This window comes from Morus notabilis, unplaced genomic scaffold (assembly GCF_000414095.1).
Source record: "Morus notabilis unplaced genomic scaffold, ASM41409v2 Scaffold399, whole genome shotgun sequence".
Lineage (NCBI taxonomy): Eukaryota > Viridiplantae > Streptophyta > Magnoliopsida > Rosales > Moraceae > Morus > Morus notabilis.
Genome location: NW_010366583.1, coordinates 289,744 through 313,812, shown reverse-complemented (window position 1 = coordinate 313,812; position 24,069 = coordinate 289,744). Strand labels below are relative to the sequence as shown.

At 34.5% G+C, this 24,069-nt stretch overlaps 3 protein-coding genes across 3 annotated transcripts; 1 reads left to right on the top strand and 2 right to left on the bottom strand.

Annotated features, from left to right (window-relative positions):
- Positions 1 to 2,427: 2,427 nt before the first annotated feature.
- Positions 2,428 to 3,625, bottom strand: LOC21396154 (embryo-specific protein ATS3B). The gene is made up of 3 exons (XM_010110787.2): positions 3,287 to 3,625; positions 3,065 to 3,172; positions 2,428 to 2,975 (listed from the first exon to the last, which is right to left on the bottom strand). Exons 1-3 carry the CDS (start codon positions 3,401 to 3,403, stop codon positions 2,649 to 2,651), a joined length of 552 nt encoding a protein of 183 aa, XP_010109089.1. The 5' UTR covers positions 3,404 to 3,625; the 3' UTR covers positions 2,428 to 2,648.
- Positions 3,626 to 6,700: 3,075 nt separating this feature from the next.
- Positions 6,701 to 10,866, top strand: LOC21396153 (protein TPX2). The gene is made up of 16 exons (XM_024173918.1): positions 6,701 to 6,878; positions 7,192 to 7,293; positions 7,424 to 7,583; positions 7,711 to 7,819; positions 7,947 to 7,998; positions 8,164 to 8,227; positions 8,322 to 8,400; positions 8,523 to 8,585; positions 8,732 to 8,782; positions 8,962 to 9,020; positions 9,422 to 9,488; positions 9,588 to 9,656; positions 9,764 to 9,826; positions 9,916 to 9,919; positions 10,078 to 10,119; positions 10,802 to 10,866. Exons 1-16 carry the CDS (start codon positions 6,701 to 6,703, stop codon positions 10,864 to 10,866), a joined length of 1,227 nt encoding a protein of 408 aa, XP_024029686.1.
- Positions 10,867 to 12,809: 1,943 nt separating this feature from the next.
- LOC21396152 (LRR receptor-like serine/threonine-protein kinase ERL2) lies at positions 12,810 to 19,270 on the bottom strand. Its single transcript, XM_024173899.1, has 27 exons — positions 19,007 to 19,270; positions 18,487 to 18,625; positions 18,307 to 18,378; positions 18,145 to 18,216; positions 17,973 to 18,044; positions 17,787 to 17,858; positions 17,558 to 17,629; positions 17,349 to 17,420; positions 17,172 to 17,243; positions 17,007 to 17,075; positions 16,812 to 16,883; positions 16,623 to 16,694; positions 16,466 to 16,537; positions 16,323 to 16,388; positions 16,167 to 16,238; positions 15,999 to 16,070; positions 15,825 to 15,896; positions 15,676 to 15,747; positions 15,524 to 15,595; positions 15,353 to 15,424; positions 15,181 to 15,252; positions 15,023 to 15,094; positions 14,828 to 14,901; positions 14,591 to 14,722; positions 14,166 to 14,504; positions 13,693 to 14,063; positions 12,810 to 13,554 (listed from the first exon to the last, which is right to left on the bottom strand). The coding sequence occupies exons 1-27, from the start codon at positions 19,113 to 19,115 to the stop codon at positions 13,189 to 13,191; spliced, it is 2,961 nt and encodes a 986-aa protein (XP_024029667.1). The 5' UTR covers positions 19,116 to 19,270; the 3' UTR covers positions 12,810 to 13,188.
- Between the last annotated feature and the right edge of the window lie 4,799 nt (positions 19,271 to 24,069).

The following is a 24,069-nucleotide window of genomic DNA, read 5'->3' as shown; positions in this document are numbered from 1 at the left end:
TCAAGCAAAGGTAGTTCGAATCCCATTAGCTGGCCATTTTAAACTTTATATAGATCAGTCACCGAAAACTAAAGAAGAAAAGCAAGAGATGTCCAATATTCCATATTCAAGTGCACTTGGATCATTGATGTACGCAATGATCTGCACAAGACCAGATTTGGCTTATGAACTAAGTGCATTAAGTCAATATATGTCCAATCCTGGACATGAGCATTTGCAGGCAATGAAGTGGTTACTTAAATATGTGAACAGTACATTGCAATATTGTTTAATTTACAAATGTAACTCTAATCACTTGGTCTTGGAAGGTTTTGTTGATTCTGATTTTGTAGGTGACAAAGATAAGAGAAGATCAACTTCAACATACGTCATGACACTTGGAGGAAGTTGCATCAGTTGGAAGGCACAACTATAGCCAGTGGTAGCTCTTTCAAGTACTGAAGCAGAATACATTGCTGGAGTTGAAGGATTCAAAGAGATTATTTGGCTGCAAGGATTACTGAAAGAACTCAAAGTGATGGAGGGTTCTTCTGTGATATATTCAGATAGTCAATCTGCTATTCATTTATGCAGGAATCCAGTTTATCATGAAAGAACAAAACATATAGATGTGAGACATCACTTCATCAGAGACAAGGTTGAAGAATGAGTAATTAAACTGGAGAAGATAGGGACTGAAGATAACCCAGCAGATATGGCTACTAAATTTGTTCCACTGAGCAAGTTTCAGAAGTGCTTAGACTTGCTCAGTGTTGGCAAAACGTGAAGAGGGTAAGTAGAGCCATGGCCTCACAAGAAGTACAATCTAGATTATTGCTTTTACTTGGAATCAAGGTGGAGTTTGAAGGAGTAATTCCAAGTAAACGACAACAATTTATTTGTTAGCTTCACTATAGATCAAAGTGACATGTCGTTTACAAGGAGGAAGAGCCAGAGATGTGTGTACAGCCAATCACAAGTGCACGCGTAGATGTCTTAGTGAGTCGGTGCCGTCTATTTTGACTATTAGTATAAATAGTCTATTGTGGCTTTTTCGGTGGAATTAATTCACTTGTAATAGAGAGAGAAAGTCTGAAACAACTTTGTAGTGAGAGAAAGAGAGAATTTTGGCGTTTGGTTGCTGAGAAAAACATAGAGGATTTTGGGTTTTCTTTCTACTTGGCATTTTCTCTTGTAAACGTTCTGGGTAATTTTTTCTTGGGTTATTTTCGTGTGTACTGAGATTCTCTCTGGGTTTGTGAGCTATGAAGGTGTAATCTTTGATCTAATAGTGGAAGAGCTTCTTGTGAGAGAGCTCAACGGGGACATAGGACAATTTTTGTCCGAACCTCGATAAAACTTTATTGTGTTGATTGTGTTTTTTCTCGTTCAGATTTTTGAGTCTTGTGTTGGTTTCAACCCAACAGCCATCATCTTTTTTTACAGATTAAAAGCGGATATATTATATTTCAATAGGGGAAGTAAATGTCACCCCTTTTGACCCAATTTCAATTTCTTCCCTTGGCACTTTTTTTTTTTTTTTGGCATCTCAATCCTTAAAAGCTTTCGTAAGAGTGTAATGTCCAGTTGGTCCTAATTTGGATCCTTGATGTTTGTAATCTCAGCATTTCATTTAAGTTACTAGCCATAAGAGAGAACCCAGGTAGTTTGTTCACTTTGAATCGTTGGAAGATTCCATTAATGCACGTTTGTTAGCTTGGAACTTGCATGTCATGCTTGATATAATCAAGTGATGATTGACTATTAAAGCGGTAAGCAAAAGGGTTGTTAAAGTTGATGTTTGAGTTTGCGATTTCAGGTTTGGTATTGCTTGACTTGATCTACCGCAGCAAGGCCAATTATTTCCTATAGTGCTAAAAAAAATTGGTTACTAACTAGTTATGACTTCGGAGTAAGAAACTTTTCCCTGGTTTGCTCGTTATGATCTGAATTTCACAATGGTTTGCACGTATAATTGACATTTAAATAACTCTAAACGGTCATTGCAGCATCTCAGTTCTTGTGGTCTATGCTTATCTGCACAAACAATATCCAGAACTTCACATAATTGTGTCTCCAAAATGGGAAATAGTGCTAGGTGACTTGTGAACATTTCCTATTAGCAAATATGACCAATACGCGACGAGGAGTAACACCACTAACTCTGTTATCAACTTATTTGTGGTAAGCAACCTTTTCATTACAAGAATATTATGCCCTCATTTCTTTGTTAGGACTTGGGAGATAATATTGTCGTAATTGCTGTCTTGCTACTAATTTCAAGAATAATTCTTGCCCCAACTTTTACAAGGGAAAGAAAATAGGACGGAAGGAAAATACACAAGTGTTGGTAATTGGAATCTGATTATCCAACTCACTATCATCTCAATATAACATAAGCCAGTTTGATAATGCTTTTCCGACAGCCAAAATAACTTATTCCAGTGATTTCAAACCCAAATTGTGTCGGATAAAAATTGTAAAAAGCAATTCTTTAAGAATTTCACCACAATCCACAGCTAAAAGGAGAAGCTTCCCGAAGGCAGCTAAAGACTAAAGTATAGAACCAAACTCATTGGTCATGAAATGTATCTAATCTAACAAATAAAAACATAAGACGGAGTATTATAAATATTCATAATTTTTTTTTAAAAAAGAGTATCATAGAATTAGAAAATCATAAGAAAAGAAGAGAGCCCTAAAATCACCAAGAACCACCTCCGGCCAAAACGTTGGTGCGACGAAGAAGCAGCGTCATTACACAAGTTGAATCCGTACCAAATATCGCCTGGAATAAAAGTGTTGTAGTAGAAAGTGACAGCCTTGGAATTATAGCCGTAGATCTTCACACTCTCCGGCTTCCAACCATCAGGACCGGTTCTGTAGAGATAAACATAACAGATTTGGTACGCACACGGTCCGTTTATCTGATACGTATCAGAAGAACACCGCTCGAAAGCTCTTGTCGACGGATCATCCAGCCTCGGTGCGTAGATCTGATTTCCAATTTCAATTATTTAGAATTAAAAAGAAAATTGAAATCTTTAGCAAAAGAAAATAATAACACAAAATAAATAAATAAAACCTGATTGCCATAAGCATCTCCAAAAGAGATACTTATCTCGTCCCTTGTGTATCCAGTTGAGGAACAGCTTGTGGTTATTATGACGTTATAAGAGCAGGTCCTAGCATTCTTTTACCCAGAAAATTGGAGGAAACAAAAATCAATTGACCTTAAAAAAAAAATAAAAATAAAAAAGGCGAAAGAAAGAAACGTTTTTTTTTTTGGGGAACAAAATTGAGATACCTGTACAGAGCTGATGTTGAAAGACTTTGCAGGTTGAGGCTGTATAATGCTTAATTTGGCTTCTGAAAGGGCGAAGAAGAAGGCGAATAGGAGCAGAAGATAGAGTCCTTTGATCATTTTTAACAGTAAGACGCTTTTTTTTTTTTTTTTGGATTTAAACAGGAAGAAAATAGTTGAAAGAGTGAGAGAGAAAAAAGACTTGGAGTAAAAGAGAAGATTGTGGGTTTTTTTTATTTTTTTATTTTTTGAGAAAGAGAAGATTGTGGATTTGTGATCTGCTTCGGAGTAAGACAAAAGTTTAGGTGGACCGTCGACGGCCGCTGATTGCTGGAACAGCCAAGGGCGTACAACGCCACAGAACTCGATGATTGCCACATATATGTTTGACACGTTAAGGTATCAAAGCGAAATAATGACGACAATATAGGAATAAAAAGGCAAATATAAAATATAAAATAAAATGACAAGAAATAAACACAATAAATTTGCAAACGACAAAAATGTTCAAAACGACCGCAATGTCAAAACAACAGGAAACTTAAAGACGACATCAAATGCGAAACGACATATTACGTTTGAAACGAGGCCAAGAGAACAATCAACATAAGCCTTCGAATATACTGCAAGGTTAAAACAAGATTTAAAGGGGGACAAATAGAAAGAAAGAAACATGGTTAAAAAACTTAGAAAGAAAAAAGTGGGAAAAAATACAAGAGAATTGTCCAAAAAAATTCGAAATGATTACAGATTTGGCGGACAGTAAGGTATGAACGACATGAACATGCAACAAACGACAACGACTAGCAAACAACACGCCTGAAAGCAAATGAAACTTGGAAAACGAAAGGAAACGACGGGAAAATTAAAAACAATGGATTTTGAAAGTACAGACAAATTGAAAATGATAGCAACGATAGAAAACCAAAGTTGAGTAATATAGACATATAATTTTCAGATTTATACACAGAAAAACAAATCAAAAATCATCTTCCTTCTACTTTAACACCAAATTCGGGAAATTAGTACTTTTTACATTCCTGTTTTACAGGGGGGGAAAAAAACCTCAAAAAGTGGGGAAAAATCCAATATACGTATGCTTTTCGTTCACATTTTCCCTACTCATAATTTATCGGACCTTTACATTTTCTTTTTCTCCTCGCCCCTTGCAGACATATATTTTGGTATCACCTTGAATATCTCAATTTGTGATATTAAGCATAATTAAGAAGATAACAAGCCCAGAATTGTGGAGGAACAAAACAATCACAGTGCTCCATAGTCCATTCGCCAAAACAAGAAACAGAATGGCCTTATGTTATGCCCACTTTGTACGAAACATTTTCTTATTTCAATCTTGGAAATGGAAAAAATCTTGTCCTTGACATTTTCCTCGCATCTTCCTAAAACGTGAGTTGACAGTAGGAGCGTGCAACCTTTTTACTATACTTTATATGCAAAAAAGAAATTATGCCTCTAAATGTTTTAAAAAAAAAAATCACTTTCAGGTCACCGTTTTTTTTTTGGATTGTTATAATACGAGGAACTTGCCAGCGTAGGGACAAAAGAATTGCCTTGTTGATGTAACGTGTATAGATTAGAAACGTGTATAGATTAGAAACAACTCATTGTCATATTACACATATTCATTTAAAATTTAAATGGGTTTGTTGTCATCAATGAACCTGAAAACCAAAACTGGGCTATGGCAAATGGCAAGAGCGGGGGAAAAAAAAAATTGTCATGAGTTTCAAAATATATATATATATATATATAGACATAAGCCTCAACATTAAGACATATTTTCTATCCTCTTGAGGCACATGGCGGAAGTTAATGAGTGAAAAGGATTGGATAACTAGTAGGAGGAAATATGGCCCGTTTATTTTACCAATTTAAGTTTAGAATTTGAGTCTTATTAAGTTATTACAGTAAAAAACTTTTAAAAACAGTCACATCTAACTTTTTTGTTATAGTAAAAAGCTCTCACATGAAGTCACATCTAACTTTTTTACTACAGTAAAGGCTCTCATATGAAGTCGCATCTCAACTCGAATCAACAAATTAAACAAGCCTATAATTTTAAATTATATTTTTAGAAATCAACCCAGCTATGCTTTTTTTTTTCCTTTCCTTTATACGAAATATCCCTGTTATTCCTCTAAAAAAAAAAAAAAAAGAATTCCCCCTTATTGTTTTATAATTGATAATTGATTCTCCCCTTATTTGGTTCTTACACAGACTTGGGCGCCATAACAAGCGCGCACATAATTCCCCCCTTATTGTTCCTTTGAGGATTAGTTCTAATTAGCATCCACATTGACATACAAATAATAGGGGTCATTCTTTTGCATATTATATGATGGTTATCTTATGATTTATGGTGAAAAAAGAAGTCAGCGGTCAAAACCAAGGTCAACGTCCACCAAATCAAAAACGATATAATTTTAACCATTAATTTTGTTAGATCATTGTTCTTTCCTATTTTGATGTTAAAATTAGGAAATACATTTGAGAACACCTAAACCTAATGTTATAACACAAGGCCGTCATTTGTCAACCAAAATTTCAAAATTAACACGATGTTGACATTTCGAATAATTGATACGAGTATGGAAATAATATATTCACCAAAAACAAGCATGGAAGTAATATAAAAAATGTTATCCAATTCATTACTCGTGTCATAAATATTTTTCCATTTTGCTCCTTTCCTTCGGGGACAGGTGAAAGGGGGCTGGCTGACAACTAATAAGTAATAAACCTAGCGATCAAGGGCAGAATCGTCGTATCATAAATTTTCTCGGCTCAATTATTTTAAACGAGACCGGTTATTTGGTTCTTACACAGACTTGGGCGCCATAACAATTGGGCGCCATAACAAGCGCGCACACTCTCTCACACTTTGCCAAACGAAATTCTCGCCGTTGGTTCACTCACGCCCGCACAACACAGAAAAGAAAGGTAACATGTGTATGTATGTGTGTGTGTGTGTGTGTATATATATATATATATAAATATAACGAAAAAGTTCCCGTACTTTCTCTCTCTCCGGTTTTTCTTTTTCACGGGGAGAAGTTTGGTTTGGAGGGAGAAAGTTTGGAGATGAAATCAATGGAGTTTTGAGGGCTAATGGTGACAACTTTCTCTTTCTCTCTCGGTTCCCGAGAAAGAGAGAGAAAGTGAGGGAAAATCGGAGGGAATCAAAAGCAGTTGTTCTCGTTGTTGTTTTGTTTTGGCTTATTCGCCAGTAAAACCAGAGCTGTCTCTGTTTTACGAGAAATCAAGCACGAGAGCGAAAGAGAGAGGGAGAGAGAGGAAGAAGAATTTTCCGAGAGAAACGAAATAAAGATTACAATCAATACTGATCGTGTTGTTCTTCCGTTCTCTCAGGCGTCGCGTTGTTGACGGAGAGAAATGGATGGAGAAGAAGAATTGGAGGAGCTCGTTAGAGAAACGTACGCGGTCGAAGAAATCGACATGGATTACGAGTTTGACGCTGCAAGGTTCTACGATTTCAGTCGAGTTGAGACGGATTGCGAGGCCAGAGAAGCCGAACGCTGGCTTGAATCCTATGGAAATTATCCACCTTCTCGTAAGCTTTTCCGATAATCCTTTTTCTCTGCTTCAAAATCGTTATTTCCCATCGTCATAGTTTCGACGTCCGTTTCTCTCTCTTTTGTCAAGGTTTCTGAAACGAAATCGTTTGAAGAACAAGTGAAAACGAGTTTTTTATTCAAAGAATTTGTTAGTTACTAATTTGATGGTAAAGTGTCCATTGGTCAGAGTAGTAACTGTTTATCATAAGATTGCAATCTACGGAGAGATTAAATTATAATTCTCTTGCATAATTTATAACTTTTTTATATCTAACTCTTTTGTCTTTTCTGATACTAATGAATGTTTAGCTTTCATCATAAAATTGAAGTGGCGAAAAGGCGTTCCTACTGGAGTTGTGAACACGTCTGCTCTGTCCAAAGACGTTGAAGACGTGAATGCGAATGACAGAGGTACGTTTCATTTTTACACCGTTTTCGTGGTTCATTTGAATATTTTATTGATTTTCAGATATTTTCTTTTTTTTTGTTTGTTTATGTATTATTACTTTCTAAATTTATTTGAAATGTGATATATCTACAGAATTAAATAATCACGTTACGCAAGATATTATTTCACAATCAAAAGCCAAGTCCCCAGTGAAATCATCTCTATTAAGGAGTTCAACTCTAATGAAGCCCACAGCAAGTCATTTAGCTAAACTTGACCAACTTCATCTTGTTCAGTCCATCCGCTCATTGAGGTGCTTTTCTTGTTTCCTTTCAAGCACCTTTTTGTTTTAGTATGTTATTTATGAAAAATTAAGTTTTGTTTTTTTTGTTTTTTTTCCTTCACTCCTGTTATTCATTTCCTTGTTCTTCGTCCTCTAGGCTTAAGAACAAATTAGGTAACATTGATGACAAGAGTTCGCAGAATTCTTCAGTTACTGATGACCTGGCTACTAAAAGACAAAAGTTGGAAGCTGGTTATTTAAGCAAGGTGACTTTGGCATCCTTAATCACTGATTCAGTTTATTGCAATTCGAAATTTACTGTTTCTGCTTTGCTATACTTTGTTTTATTTTGTGAGATGTGTAAAAAATGTGGTTATGATTTTGCACAAGTAGGACGCGCAACTGAAGCATCAAGCTCTTTTGTTACACAAGGTGCCTAAACAGGTAATTTTCTTATCGTAAGAAATATGCTGATATGTTTGATAAGAAGATTAATAAAGCTGTATTTTGAGCCATATTACCTTGCTACTTAGTTTTGGTCTTTCGCGGAAATATCGTTGCAATTATTAAGATCTCAAATTAAAATTTTATTTCCAGGTAGCAAATGCTAGACTTAAAACTACTACTCCCAGAGAACCTGATCTCGAAACAGCACATAGGGCAGAAAGACGTTGGTAGGTTAACTTCTTGCCAATTAGTAAATATTTATCATAGAGTTTGCCTTGGAAATGTAAATGAATGATGCCACATTATGCGTTTTGATTTCAGGTATAAGGTTAATGCAAAGTCAGGTGAAGAAGCAAAACCAAATGCCCGTGCCTTTAAGGCTTATCCCTTGAACAGAAAAGTTTGTACTTGCAGTTAACATTGCCTTTTTTTTATTATTATTATTGTCGATTCTTATTTGTTGATTAAATTTGGAGAAAAATTTGAGGATGATAGCTCAATGGACTCTCATGGGTTTTGCAGATTCTTAAGTCTCCTTCATTGCCCCTCACTAGGCGAAGCAAACCACACTTGCCAGAGTTTCAAGTAATTAACGATTCCCTTTTCATAAATGCTTTCTTGTAACGGATTAAACGGAAGAAATTGACTTTGGCAACATGCGAGTGCGTTTTCTTATTTATTTATGTGTTTATTTTTTGCTTATTTATTTCCTTGTTTAATTACTTTTTCAGGTATTTCGACTGAAGACATCGGAGAGAACTATGCAAAACAAGTGTAATAATGTACTTCCATACACTTGCTTCTTTTAATTATCTTTCAATGAGAGAATGTTTAGTAGTAAAACACAAAACCAAAAGAAAGTATTCCTTTTTTTTTTTTTTGCATCTATCCATCATACACGTATAGTTGTATTCGTGATCTTATTTGATCCATTCTTTGGCTAATAATATCATTATTGCAGGAGCCAAGTATGCCTTGTCAGAGTTCTTCTTTTCAAAACGAAAACACAGAATACAAAAGGTAATTACCCCTGATTCGTGTTTTTCTACGTTACAGTTTAATACTGTAGACAACTTGACATGATATGGTAACGTCGACCGTATGAAAAGTCTTTTTTTTTTTTTTGTCCTCTATATTTTTGTATTTTCTTTCGTTTTTCACAAACTAGTCTTGCTGAAAAATTGCCTAGTTTAGTTTCGTATTAGACTACTGTTTGGTCCAAGAAATCTCTGCATTGTTTCTTTAGCTAAAAACATGAAGTAATATCAACATTTCCATTTCAAGCAAAAAAGAAAGAAAAGAAGTCTCGTTTTGTTTAGTAGAATTGTCCTTCTTGTGATGTTTGTACAAATGAGTTCTTTTTGCCTTTTCCAGAGTAGGTTGTTAATATCAGTACTCCTTTTCATTTACTATTTTGCCAGATCGAACTCCGGCAAAAGCTTCAGCCAAACGGTCTACAACTTCAAAGCGCGCACTCCTTATAAAATGGTGGTTTAACTATTAGCGCATTACAGGCTTCTCTGCTGAGTTTTGTGGCATCACTTTGTTGGGGCAAAGCTTTTCTTAAGCATTTTCTACCTGTTGCAGAAACTTTCAAGAAATGGAAAAGTCCCTCTTGCTCAAAAAGTTAAACAGGCAACGACAGTCACAAGTTTGGTAAACCTTTACTATGCTTCTTGCTGTTTGCTTAGTTTTGCAGGAGCGTGTTCTTTTGTTGACATTTATTTTTCAGTTTTATATCATCCGTTTTCATTTTCTTTTAGGGGCTCAATTTTTCAACTGATAGGAGGATTCAAGATGAGCTGCCGATACGTTTATTCAGTAAGGTATGACATGAAATACTGCGATATATCTACACATACCTCCCTCAACAGTTCATTTCTGTGTTCCCCACATTTGTCCAAATTTTTGGCAGCTTTGTATTACATCCGGAACCCAACAAAATACAAAAACTCGGGCAACAAATCCTTTGCCTATAGAGGTTTTTTTCTTTGAACATTTGTTTTTGCCAAGATTAGACGCTTATTTTTACTTTATATCTCTAGCTAATGCATGATTGCTTTCTAATTGAATAAAGGCCCCAAAGGAGAGAACGCCAAGCTCCTTTCAAGAACAGGAGGTAATCTAATTACTTTAATTTTCCTCTTTATGGTCTTTTTTTTCCCCCTTTTTTTAACTGTAATTTTACTTATGGTTTTAAACGTTTTAAGTTGTAGATGATCAATGTTGTAAAAGAAAGATCCCAGAGGTTACTAGGTGGCAAGAATTTTGAGTATTGGACGCAATCACAAGATTCCCGAATTACAACTGTACATTGACAGGTAACCGTTGAACACTATATCCAAAGACATGATTCATTAAGTTGGTTATTTTCTGTTTGCATGTTATCTTTTGTGGTAAATAACCCTTTTTTCTTTATCGTTTCCTTTTTGTTTTTAATCCGCATGCAAAGTACTCTGTAAATGCATTCAGAAGTAGGAAAAGAAACGGATTACAAAAAAAAAAAAAAAAAAAGAACGTTTAGATGGCAGGTTTCATACTGGTTCGGAACTTTAAAATTCTGGGTTTCCTTTGCCGCTATTGATTATAAACATTGACGTATATATTCTAGTTCCTTCCATCACAAATGAAGCATTAATAAGTTCTAAACACATGTCATCATCTTTCTAGTGTTGAAGTTGCAACTCATCTCATGTTTTTTCTCCTTTTATATTCAATGCCACAGGACATGTCATCATCTTTCTAGTGTTGAAGTTGCAACTCATCTCATGTTTTTTCTCCTTTTATATTCAATGCCACAGGAGCCTTGGCATACGATAAGAACCCGATAGCAAATGAAGTCGCCTGTGTTGGGACTTTGGCTTAGTTTGGTATTGTTTTTTCCTTCTAAAATCAACTTCTGCTTGTAGCGGAAGTTGATTTTAGTGTTTGGTAAATCTCTTCAAAAGTACTTTTTGAAGAATTTTTTAAGAATTTACAGTCAAAATCAGAAACAACCTAAAAACAATTTTAGTTTTTAGATTGTGCGAGAATTAACATAGTACAATTAATAAAACTTTTATAATACCCATAATACCCCTAATGAAATTTAAAATTTACATTCTTTTCAATCTAAAATTCATACTCGTAATATAATATAATATAATAGTAATATTGTAACAAATAATACCATAATTATATTAATAACTCTAATATTATTATTATTGACGGTGTTTTTCTGACAACTCATAATTATCTCTCCCAAAAACACTCACGGTTCAATTAAGGATTAAGACTGAAAAATAATGTAAAGGAGACAACAATTTTATAGTAGTTCGGCAATAACTCCCTAATCCACTTGTGTATGCATTAATATTTCAGTCGATTACAAGCTTTCTCTTAGTAATGAAATGGTGTCTAACCCCTTTCTGGGTTCTTTTAGCTCTATTTATAGGCAGTTACAAAAAACTAAGCCTTCTCCGTTCCCAAGGAGGAAGCCATCTTCCATCCTCGATCTTCGGGAGGGTAGGTGAGTTTTCATGATGACAATCTCAGGAAATGCGGCTGACCCCTCTCATTTGCCGCACGATCTACTGATTCCTGCAGTAGCCGTTGGATCGATGCTTCCTTCCCCGAGTTGACAAGACCGCTGACGGGGTTGACTCGGCGGGATGCCTCGATGCAGTGGCTCTTAGAGGTCGAGTCACTATCCTCGACGCCTCTCTCCACGTGTGATCTCTCAGCGCAGAGGGCACCTTAGCTACAGCCGCTCCTTCGACGCCAGTGACCGATTCAGGACGGGGAGTCCTCAGCGCCTGGCATCGAGAGAGTGGTCGATTCCTCGACCATGGCGTAACAATTATTTTATCATATATTATGATATTATAATTATATTATAATTATTTTAATAATATAATATTATAATTATAATATAATATTGTAATTATTATTTTATAATATATTATATATTATATTGTATTAATATAATTATATAAATTTGTTCAATATAATATATTAATGATTATATAATATAATATATTATATTATAATATGATATAGTTGTAATTTTTAATTATATTATAATTGAAATATTTCTTATGTAATATTATAATATGTTTTATAATATTGTTATTATATTAATCATTTTAATAATGTTATTATATTCTATATCATAATTATATAATATGTTATTTAATAATAATTTTATTATATTATATTAAATATAATAATAAATATATATTATATTGTAATTAATATATTATATTATAGTATAATATAATATACTCGTTATTTTTAATTATTTCAGTTATTATTTTAACAATATTATTATATTATATATCACATTTATATAATATATTATATAATAATAGTTTTTTTGTATTATATTAAATATAATAATAAATATAATATTGTAATTATATATATTATTATAATATAATATAATATAGTCCTAATTTTTAACTATTCACAGCAATTTAACATCATAATTTACTTAACGCTGTTACACTGATTTTAAAACTAACTACTATAATTATAATTTACCAAACACTCAACTGTTTTTTATAATAGCTATTTCTTTTTTCAGTACAGCTAAAAATAATTTTTTCAAAATCTACAACTTTATCAAACTAAACCATTGTCAAGTTCATGCTTTGTCGATTCATTTGACGTTAGTAAGATGCCATCTCTTGGCTTGCACATTTTAAACCGCAAACATGGTTACCACCACACGTAGGAGCTTGATTGAGCAGGTGGTTTCCTAAAAGTAGTACAAACCAGCATTGATATACCAATTTCAAGGAAACGCAAGATAAAATAGCATATCGCTGCCACTTGTTAAAAGTACCTTTAAGCTGAGTATTGAAATAGGAGATATAGAATACAGAATTATACATGACTCTCCTAATGTCCCAGAGAAATGTAATCAGAACCATTGATTCTCCTAATGCCCAAGTAACGTCATCAGAGCCATTGATTCCTAATGTCACTTGGCTGATGAAACATTTACTCTATCCGAATCTTTTCTAAAACTACCGGATTATAGTAGGCAACTAGCAATCATTGCATTGCATCAGATCAAAATCCTAACAGCACTTTGCACCAAACATGGCACCAAATCATTGTAACTAACGGGTTCCTGTTAGTAATTACTACAAAAGGGTAAAACGAAAAACTGTAGTCGGGTGGTTCTAGTGGTTCTTGAACTTCATCAGAGGGTGTTCTTCGATATAACTTCACCAAATCGAACAAACCACTGGGCGTCAGATGAGTTGTTCTCCTGCTGCCGAGCAAGTGGCTGCATAACTTTTGGCTGCTGCCCCCCCTTGTCAACAACAAATTTGGCGTAGTCGATTGTCTTTGGAGTGATTGGACAAGGTTTTATGGCAGGCGCAGGAAGGAGAGAGACCAAGACCCTTGCGATTTCATGCATAGTTGGTCTTTCGCTTGGATTCCTCTTCGTGCATAGCAGAGCAAGTTGGAAGGTCTTCCTAACATGTGCCAAGTCCATGCAGGTCACCGAAACCTCAGGGTCAACAGCTTCCATTACCGTATTGTTATCAGCCTTGGACAGTATCTGGAAGAAAAAGGATCATCGCAGAAGCAAAATCAACAAATTAACAAAGCCAACTTAAATTACCAGGCATCCTAAGACTAAAACTAAATAACTTCAAGTACTCTTGTGCGTGTATAAACAGATGTGTTGAGAAAATACCAGTTGATGCAAGTTGGACTCGTTGTCCACAGCTTTCTTCCCTGTTAGTAGCTCCAAGAGCACAATGCCAAAGCTGTATACATCAGACTTTTCATTGAGCCGAGAAGTACGAGCATATTCAGGATCAATATAGCCGATTGTTCCAAGAACATAAGTTGAGGCATGAGTTTTCGCAGTTGGAATGGATTTGGCAATGCCAAAATCAGATAGATGAGCCTCAAAATTCTCATCCAGCAAGATGTTTGAGGACTTCACGTCCCTGTGAATAATTCGGGGGTTACAATCATGGTGAAGATAAGAAAGTCCCTGGGCAGCACCAACAGCTATCCTCAAGCGTGTTTCCCAATCAAGTTTAACCTTTTTTGATGGTCCTGCAATTAAATATACACCAAAAGCAATTAGCAAACATAAAACCTCATAAACAGTGAACATCATACTATGGGTTAAAATATGTTAAGAGCAAGCTAACTAACCATGAAGCAAATCCCAAAGAGATCCATTCTCCATATAGTCGTAGAAAAGCAAATTCCCAAACAGAGATAGTGAATAACCATGCAAACTAACAATATTTCGATGTCTGATGCTGCCAATGGTTTCAAGTTCCGTCTCAAACTCCCGCAAGTTCTGCGGATGTTGATTGTAGAGTCGCTTAATTGCAATTGGTCGGGAATTCTTTAAAACACACTTGTACACCGTGCTGGAAGCACCATAACCAATGATATACTTCTCACTAAAATTCTCAGTGATTCTCATTATATCATCAAATGTGTGAATAGCCATGTCCATGTGAAGAATAACAAGTTTGGAGGAACCTGAAAACAGTACAATATCAGTGAGATATGATGACCTAATACCGAAAGCTTCCTACAAAACTAAGAAAAAGAATAGAAAAACGTGCCTTGACTAGTCTTGCTGGATCCCATAATCATTTCATTTGGCTTATGAGATTTGTATACTGCAACTATTACCATGGATAGCAAAGTGATGAACCCCAAAGCCATACATACAACTGCAGCTCGGGAGAATAGTGCTGGGTAGCAATAATGAGGATGACAAGTCAGCAATTATTAAGGATTAGGAAAGGCCTAGACCATATAGACAGTCAACCAGATCCCATAAATATTCATGAGAATACCTTTGGATTTTGGCATCTCAGATCTGCATATTGATCCTAACCAGTTGCCACACAAAAATGGATTTCCAATGAAGCTGACATAACAACAGACAATGCACATAAATAAAAATACAAATTAGGACCAGTAACAGGTGACAAATTAGGACCAGTAACAGGTGACGTGGGGAGCATTTTGCTTGTTTTATCCTCTAATACCTGTCTGGTGAAAATCGTGAAAAGTTTCTCATAGGTGGTACAACTCCAGATAAGTTGTTGTATGATACGTTCCTAAGGCAACCAAGGAGAAGCGTTAATTAAGACCTTACACAAGCATGAATAAACATGGAAAAATAATTAAGAAAAAAAAAACTTACAAAGTGGCAAGACTGAAACAGTTGGCAAGTTGACCAGGTATCTCCCCATGCAAGTTGTTGTTGTTAAGTATCCTGTCATTAAGTTAGAATAAAGCAACAGAATTAAGATAATATCTTAAAAATGGTAACTGAGTAGGAAAAAAAAAACTAGGAAGTAGGAACGTGAACTTACAAAGATACAATATTCTGCAATTGGCCCAATTCCATGGGAATGCCACCAGAGAGGTTGTTCAAAGATATATCACTGTCGAAGTGGACATACATTATGTCAAAATACAGATAAAATTATTGTTGGATAATATTGGGTGATGACACAGTCAACAGACAGCCAAGAAGCACTCACATAATCTGTATACTTCTGAGGTTCCCAAATTCTGCTGGCAGTTGACCATCAAGATGATTGCTACTCAAATTACTGCAAGCACGTATGGCCATCAAAATTGTGTTCAATGATGCAAGTTAAATCAGCACAGAAACCAAATAATAAAAGCTTACAGGGTGAGAAGGTGTTCTAAATCACCAACAGAAGCCGGAACTGGCCCTGAGAAATTGTTGCTGGAGAGATCCCTAAGAGATGATGACAATTCAATTAATCTCTGAAATCCAAAATAAACAGTTTCTGGTAAAATATCAAAGGAACATACAAAGTATCAAGGTTAATAATGTGCCCCAGCTCCATAGGAATGCGCCCCTTAAAGTTGTTATCAGAAAGATTCCTGAATGATCAATTAATTTAGCTCCATTAAAAAAAAAAAAAAGGAGAGATAGACTCAAATGAACAGTAGAAACAACTCAAGAGTCAGGACATCAAAACTTACAAATAAGTCAAACTCTCCAAATCCCGGAACCCCAAAGGAATTGATCCACTCAAGCGATTGCCATGAACATTGCTTTTTCCAAAATATAAAAATCAGATTTAGTTCAGTATATATGCATAAAAACACCCATAGAAATTTATGCGGAAATCAAAAGCCAGATTAACCTACAATTGATTTAGAGCTGTGCAGGAACTGATGTTATGTGGAATTGGACCTTCAAGATCATTATTGGAAAGATTCCTAACAGACAAGATGCAAGTTAATCCATATTCCATAGTACTAATGGAAGGATGACACAACTTGAAAAAAGCAGTTAAAACTCACAATTCAAACAATTGCTCGAGCTTCCTAGCAGGAATTTTTCCAACCACTTGGTTGTCATTTAGTTGCCTGCAATTAATTCATTTAGTATCTTCTCATACAAGGAACTATAAAATATTAAAAAAATATTGTCAAGTTATGCTCACAAGTAGCTCAGTTTTGACATATTGCCGAGCTCAGGAGGTATTGGCCCAGTCAACTTGTTGCCATGAAGGTACCTAGTAAGACAAGTGAATCTAGTAAGACGCAAGGCTGAAGCAAAAAATTAAGGCTACAGTTATTCCCCTAGATAATAGAACTCACAGCTTCCCAGTGTAGGATAAATTGCCGAGGATTGCAGGGATTGGCCCAACTAGTTCATTCTCACTCAAATCCCTGAAACGAAAAGAAAAGCCAAAAGTAAAATCGAGGCGCAGCAAGAACAGATAGTGCCCCAAATGGTGCGGGCTGGGACTAAATTTGTCTCCAAAGTTAAAGGAAAAGTTCACTTACAGAACAGCAAGGGCCTGCATTAAACCAATCACCTCAGGTATCTTTCCAGTCAGCCTATTTCCTTGAAGAGACCTAAAAATTTAATAATCATTAATAGGATGAAAATATATACACTTGTTCACCTTTATATAAATCTAGAGATAATGTGATATCTTAGATCGACAAAATCCCAGAGTTTTAAAGAGGAAAGCTTACAATGTAGCTACTTGTAGAAATCCAATGTTATATGGAATTTCGCCAGTGATCTGATTGTAGGAAATATCCCTAAAATCAACACAATATATGAAATCAGAAGTGAAACGTATCTAAAAAACTCATCAAAAATATAAAAAAAATAAAAAGTCAATAGAGAACACGTACAGTATTTCAAAACTTGTACAGTTCCCAATGTTTTCAGGAATTGGACCAGTTATATTGTTACCCCTAACATCACTGTAAATAATATCAAGAAAATTTCCGGGTCAAAAAAAATCGAGCTGGGAAAGAAATCATGCAGAGACAACAGAAAACTATAGCATAGGAGTTACAATTACTCACAAATACCACAAGCCTGTTAACTGACACATATCGGGGGATAGTGTTCCAGTCAAAGAGTTGCCACGTAAACCCCTACAACGAGGAAGAAGATACTTCAAAATTGGAATAGATCATTGTAAACAACAGGAATCAACCGTCAAGCAAACAAATACATAGAACACTAAACCAAGCAAATTAAGTAAACAATCTGCACAGAGAAATGCACTCACAAGTACTGAAGCACTTCATTCCAGTAGAGCAATCTTGGTATCTCACCAGTAAGCTGGTTACGAGCAAGATCACTAACAAAAGCGAGGCCAGGAAGATTATCAGCAGACGCCAACACAACATCAATGGACATAATATGAAAAACCCAAACGATTAAAAATCCATTACATTAAAATAGCACGAAATCTTAGTGAACTGCAACTCAAGCTAAATGGAAAAGAAACGACTCACAGAGTCTTTAGATTAGGAATCTGGGAGAGGGTTGACGGAATTGGACCAGTCAACTGATTGTTTTTCAAGTTCCTGCAAGATCACAACAGGCTCAACATATGTCAAAAATATCCATTTGTTTTTCTTCATTGCCCAAGGAAATGTGGTAAATACAACATTACAAATATACACACAAGTAAAACTTACAGAAACTCAAGTTGCTTCAGCTTTGACACGGAAAAAGGTACGTCTCCATACAACAGATTATCAGAAAAGTCCCTGCATTCAGAAGACGAATCACTAGTTATTTGTTAAAAAAAACAGTATAGAATCCTAAAAAATCCAATTTAGACAAGCAAAAGGCTTTCAAAAAAATTACACGTGCATCAGAGAAGCACAGTCTCCAATCTCGTCCGGGATTTGGCCCGTCAAGGCATTCCCCTGCAAGTCCCTGCCAGATTTTAACACCAAAAACCTCATCAATTACCAAAAAGACTTCAATGGCGAGAAAGAAATATATAGACACAGAAATATAGCATACATGGACTGTAAGCTTCTCAAATCTCCAATGGCCGGAGAAATCTCCCCTCCCAGGTTCAGATTCGACAGATTCCTTCGAACAAGAAATCAAAAAAAAAAAATGTCAATAACGACCTGAATGCAATAGAAGGCATTAAAGGATTAGTCTCGAAAGAAGCAACGGAAAAGGAGAGAGACTCACAGAGAAACAACGGAGAGGCTGACATTGTCGCAGATGACGCCACGCCATGAGCAGAAATCGCCGTCGTGGTCGTCGTTCCAGCCGAGAAGCACGTTCGCAACGTTGCTGAAGGAGGCCTTAATCGCCATTAAGGCTTTCCCTGCAAAATATTCCTTTATTAACTAACAAGTTATCACACTAATAATTAGTAACCAAGAACAGTCGGATTAGCCTCATACAACATCCTCGTTGAGGTTATTCCGTGTTTGTTGATGAGATGAAAAATAATAATTAATATTAATAATTATATTAGAAAAACTAAATGTTTTACATGAGAAAAATCTGAAGCACTTGAAACTTTATTTTGGCTGGAAAAAGAGCAAACGGAAGTTTAACACGAGAGTGGAATGGTTAAAAACCGCAGAGAGCTTAGAAATGTTCCCAAAAAGGGAAAAGACCAATGATGATAAGAATTAAAAAAGAGGAAGAAGGAAAAGAATCTCAAGGAAAAAGACGAAGAGAGAAACGACGAGTTTGATACCTTCGTCGTTTAGAGGCGAAGCGATGGGAGTTAGAAGGAGAAGTAGTGCCATTACGACGAGGAAATTGGTATCCTTCTTTCTCCATTGCAAGAACGCGTTCTCCTCCATAGGAAACCCAGAAGTTGATAAAAAAAGGAAAAACAAAAATGAAAATGCAGTGAAGAACGGAGACGCAGATGAGAGAGTAGAGATAATGGCGATGGTCTCGCAGCTAGAGAGAGAGAGAGAGAGAGAGAGAGAGTATTGAAGAACAGGCGTTTGGCGTGAACTGTAAGGCAGAAACTGAGCGAGAGTGTTATGAAGAGAGAGAAAGAGGGAAATAGTGTACGGGCAGAGAAAGAGAGAGAGAGGTGAGAGAAGATAGAGATGGCTAGTAGGAGGCGACAGACAGGGAAGCTAGAGAGAGAAAGAGGAGAGAGAGAGAGGGGTAAACGGCGGTGAAGCGACGTTAGTGATTTGAGAAAGAGAAGACGGTCAGGGGGCCTCAGGCTGAGCCAGCGGCCGTCATTTTCGTACTAAGCGGTTTCCCAAAGCGTTTGCATGTTTCTTCCGCATCCGTTCTTGCCATCCTCCCCCACTCGCCTTTCCAAGAGCGTGGACGCCACTTTCCCTCTTGAAGCTTTAAAGGAATTTTCAGATTTTCTTTTATATTGTTTTAGATTAGATAGATTGCCGTGTTTTTTTTTTTAACTCATAAGTGAATGTTGTGTATTTTTCATATCATGCAATTTCGTTAGTAGGATAAGATAATGTTGGGATCCTTTTGTTCATTTTTAACTATTACATGAGTTTGCATCACTAACTCCAAATGATTGAAAATAGAGAAGCCACTCACATCATGAAAGGTTGACATATTATTTTTCAAACCCAACATACTTTCTCAATAGTGAAATTTCTGAAAAGAATAATTGAAGAATGACACATTTTCCGGTCAAAGAATTATTTTAGAATAACACATTTTCCGGTCAAAGAAAAGAAAACCAACTTCAAAAAAATTCTTTTTTTTTTTTCAAGTAAAAGTGTAGTCTTTTTTTCCTGCCATCCAGCTTTTGCATGGTCCTTTTTTATGCAAACATTTATTCACCAAAGAAGGTTTGAAAATGACGCGCTCTGAGGCGCGTAGAAATGTTGGTTTTGTACAAGAATAGGAGAAGAGAGAGTGTGCTTTAATACTGTGACAGCTAAGGAGGGAGCAGGAGCTTCATTGGAGGGTAAAACATACCAACGCCATTTTCTCTCCCTCTCTCTCTCTCTCCTCTTTTTTTTTTTTTTTCTTTTTTTCTTTTTTATGTCCTCAAGCGATCTTGGCCTTTCTTGTCCGCCTATGTTTTTCACTATACAAAAGCAAATAGATTTGTTTTTCAAAAATTTTCCCAAACGGCCGTAGAAAATCCTTTTTTGATATTCCTTCCCCTTTTGTGAAACAGACATGAAGAAGATCAAGAGCTTCCTTCCCAAGAAATCCACCGTTCAGCTTGCATGGTCCTTTCCAAGTTAGAAAGTCTAGAAACTCCACACATTTTGTCCAAACAGTTATTTTGTTCACTGGTTTTGGCAAAAAATAATAATAATAATAAAATACAAATAAAAAATGAACTTTTCTTGGAGTATATAAATAAATTTATTTTAGAGAATTTTTTCAATAAATTTAAAAAATAAATTATCATTAATTTTTTATTTTTTATCATTAAATATATATTAAAAATTATTTTTTTTATATATTTTTTTTTATTTGATACGATGTTAAGCAAATTTAACTGTAAAAAACTTATTCTAAAATATCCCAGCAGAAAAAGGTTCTTTATTTACTGCAAATGTACATGTTGCAAAAATTGACATTTGATAAGAGTTCGGACCGAAAGTCAAATAGTTATGAGCTGAAATTTTGTTGATACAAGTGTATTCAACTGTTTCAACAATAACTAGCAAAGCAAAGGTACATTCTACAACAAATAAAAAATAGTAAAGGTACAGAACAATAGGGATCCCTCCACCATACTTACTTCTGTGACTGTGTAAGCCCCCATTTATTTCACTTTATTTTAAAATTTAAATTTTATTATAGTAAAAAAATTTAAAAAATAATTACATTTAATTTTTTTATTATAATAAAAAGTTCTCACATAAAATTATATCTCAATTTAAATTAAAATTTTAAATCAACGAACTAAATTAAACGGGTCTTAAAATAATAACATAATTTCTTATGGAAAGTTTATTTTAAAGGTTCGTTTTTAATTTTAAATCATGATTTTTTATTTTTTACAATATTTTTTTTCTCACAACAAATTTAAATTTCAAAAATTAAAATTATGAATCATTATTCTGAACCTATAAACCAAACCTCTCCTTGATTCTCCATTACAACTTCTTAAATACTGGTTTATCTTCTATCAGCAATATACTCATTGTTATTACTTTACAAAAACCCGTTAGTCAATACGCAGATTATTTGTCCGAGAATATCTTGTCGTTAACTTATGTTTAATACAACACTTCGATAATTTATCCACACGTGACGTAATAATAAAATAAACTAGACTTCTTTTTACAGGCTGCTATTTCTATTAGCGGGTAAAATTCATCAAGTCAATTCACTTATTTTTCTATGTTAGTAAAATATCAATTCGATTGTGACACGTACGTTCCTTTGTTCGTTATGTTAATAGTGTCAATTTGATTTTAAACTAAATATATTTATAATAATTATATACTCGTTTATGTGTGGATTTCCAATGGTAGCGTCCTGCTATAATCTAAATTGTAATATTTTTTTTAAAAAAATATCTAAATTGTAATCTTTTATAATCAAGAAAATAATAAAATTACCATTCTAAAAAACGAAGTTTCCCAGTTGATTTTTTTCTTTGATGCTGTTGAGATATTTATATTTCCATGAACACCGTATTTTCATTTTACTAAGAATTTAAGCTTTTATCTAAACAGGTCAAAACCTGTTAAGACATATCAATTCACTCAATTAAGCTGGTTAAACACTTATATTATAATGATATTTAGATTGGTTCAGGACTTAAATTTCCGTCTTAAAAATATCAACTTATTAAATAAGGTAACTAAAGTCCTTAAAAATCAGTGTTATTTTTGTATTTTAACACTATGGGAGTATTCGGTCTTGTTTTAACCCTTTAAGATATTTTCATCACATCTTTCCACCACATGGTATTCTCGATAAGCCTTTAAATAAATAAAAAAATTTTTTTAATTTTAAAAAAAAAAAAAAAAAAAAAAAAAAAAAGTCACGTGAAGCAACAAAGGTACAAATTTATAACTATTAAGGTCTCGTTCACTTCACCGATTCGAGTTTTGTTACAGTAAAAAACTCTAAAAAATAGTCACATTTAAATTTTTTACTACAATAAAAAATTCTCATATAAAATCATATTTTAATTCAAATTAAAAATTCAAATCAGCGAACTAAACATTTCATAACAATAAACAACAGTTTTGCAATTAAAATATGGAATGAGACTTTACAAAGATTCTCCCGTGCTTTTTCTTAAAGAAGAGAAGCGCAAGGGGATTTTCTTTCGATGCCCAAACCAAAATTATTAATACACACATAAAAGAAAGTGCATGCCATGCGGCAGAGTCCAGTGTCTGCAAGCCGCGCAGCATTCAAATCCACTTAAACCAGCAATCAACTGCTTTTGCTCCGTTTAAGGCTGCTCTCTCGCTTCACCTTTTATTTAATTAATTTATTTGCTTATTTATCTTTTTCTTTTTGACTTTGTCATCCATTTTATACTGCAAACTTAAAGCTTCAAAAGCTTTGTTCTTTTCCTTTTGTTTATATTTTATGTTGGAGATCCCGTCTGGGTTCCTACTCCATGGCCCTTTGGGATTGGAACCTGTTCAAGATCCAAGATTCAGCCCTAACCGTCCGATCTTGTTTTTTCATGGTTCATTCTTAGGAGACATGATTCACCCCAAAGGGCCCAAACGGTAAAATGAGAATAATGAATGGAGAATGTAATGCATTATGTGCGTGGAACTTAATTATTACTATAATACAGAAGTAATTGCACGGATCGAATTTGTAGTAAGGGTATTTTAGACATTTTACTCAGGTCCCGTTAATTTCGTTGATTCGAGTTTTGCTACAGTAAAAAACTCTCACAAACAATCACATCTAACTTTTTTGCTACAGTAAAAAACTTTCACATAAAATCACATCTCAACTCGAATCAGCGAATTAAACGGGCCATCAGCATTTTTTTCCCCTTAAAGAAACACTCGTGTATTTTTTGTGGTTCCAATTCATTTATAGCGGGTTGTTGATTTTAGGATTTTTTTTTTTTCAATCTTCTTTTTTATTATAGTTAAATTTTGCGGTGGTTGAAAATGATTGTAACTCTCATATTTAGAAAGAGAGTTTGTCAATCAGTAATTGGTTATTTTTGTCGATTTGCTTATAGATTCATGGCTCGTTTAGTTTGTTGATTCGAGTTTTTAATTTGAATTAAGATGTGACTTTATGTAAGAATTTTTTATCGTAACAAAAAAGTTAAGTGTGACTGTTTTTTAAAATTTTTTATTACAATAAATAAATTTTAAATTCGAATCAGTAAAATGAACGGGACCTGAAACTGTCAATTTTTCAAAAAATTATGAATTTGAGCACCGACTAAAGAATCAAAGAATCCACCAATTTATTTCAGTTGGTAGTTAGTCTTCCATAAGCGAGTGAAGGAGATTTTCTTTGACGGCAATTGGCAGAAAAGAATTTTCTTACATAAAGGATTGATTAAAAAAAAAAAAAAACGTACAAATTTTGTGACTCTAGCGATGGATTGATTTTCCATGTCAATGTGTTAGGGATCAAGGAAGATAAATGGGCGAAGGAAAAGCAACAATTGTTGTGATCAGACAACTGAGGAGAAAGTAAGAGGTTTTTTGGCACTAAAGAATGATGTTATGTAAGGTGATTGGATTGTGGAACAAGGAAACTTGACACCAAATAATAAATTAATATTTAATTAATAATTAAGTATTTATTAATATATTAAATAATTAGTAATTAATAATTTAATATAATATTATT

What these genes read in the sequence shown, in the direction of transcription:
- LOC21396154 (XM_010110787.2), bottom strand. Translation starts at nt 3,403, where the DNA reads ATGATCAAAGGACTCTATCTTCTGCTCCTATTCGCCTTCTTCTTCGCC. An exon ending in TCAACATCAGCTCTGTACAG is followed by an intron (nt 3,173 to 3,286) that starts GTATCTCAATTT and finishes TCTGGGTAAAAG; the next exon opens with AATGCTAGGACCTGCTCTTA. An exon ending in GAGATGCTTATGGCAATCAG is followed by an intron (nt 2,976 to 3,064) that starts GTTTTATTTATT and finishes ATTGGAAATCAG; the next exon opens with ATCTACGCACCGAGGCTGGA.
- LOC21396153 (XM_024173918.1), top strand. Translation starts at nt 6,701, where the DNA reads ATGGATGGAGAAGAAGAATTGGAGGAGCTCGTTAGAGAAACGTACGCG. An exon ending in AAGCTGGTTATTTAAGCAAG is followed by an intron (nt 7,820 to 7,946) that starts GTGACTTTGGCA and finishes TTGCACAAGTAG; the next exon opens with GACGCGCAACTGAAGCATCA. An exon ending in GCTCCTTTCAAGAACAGGAG is followed by an intron (nt 10,120 to 10,801) that starts GTAATCTAATTA and finishes TCAATGCCACAG; the next exon opens with GAGCCTTGGCATACGATAAG.
- LOC21396152 (XM_024173899.1), bottom strand. Translation starts at nt 19,115, where the DNA reads ATGGAGGAGAACGCGTTCTTGCAATGGAGAAAGAAGGATACCAATTTC. An exon ending in TTATCCTACACTGGGAAGCT is followed by an intron (nt 16,538 to 16,622) that starts GTGAGTTCTATT and finishes TTGTCTTACTAG; the next exon opens with GTACCTTCATGGCAACAAGT. An exon ending in ATTATTAACCTTGATACTTT is followed by an intron (nt 15,748 to 15,824) that starts GTATGTTCCTTT and finishes ATCATCTCTTAG; the next exon opens with GGATCTCTCCAGCAACAATT.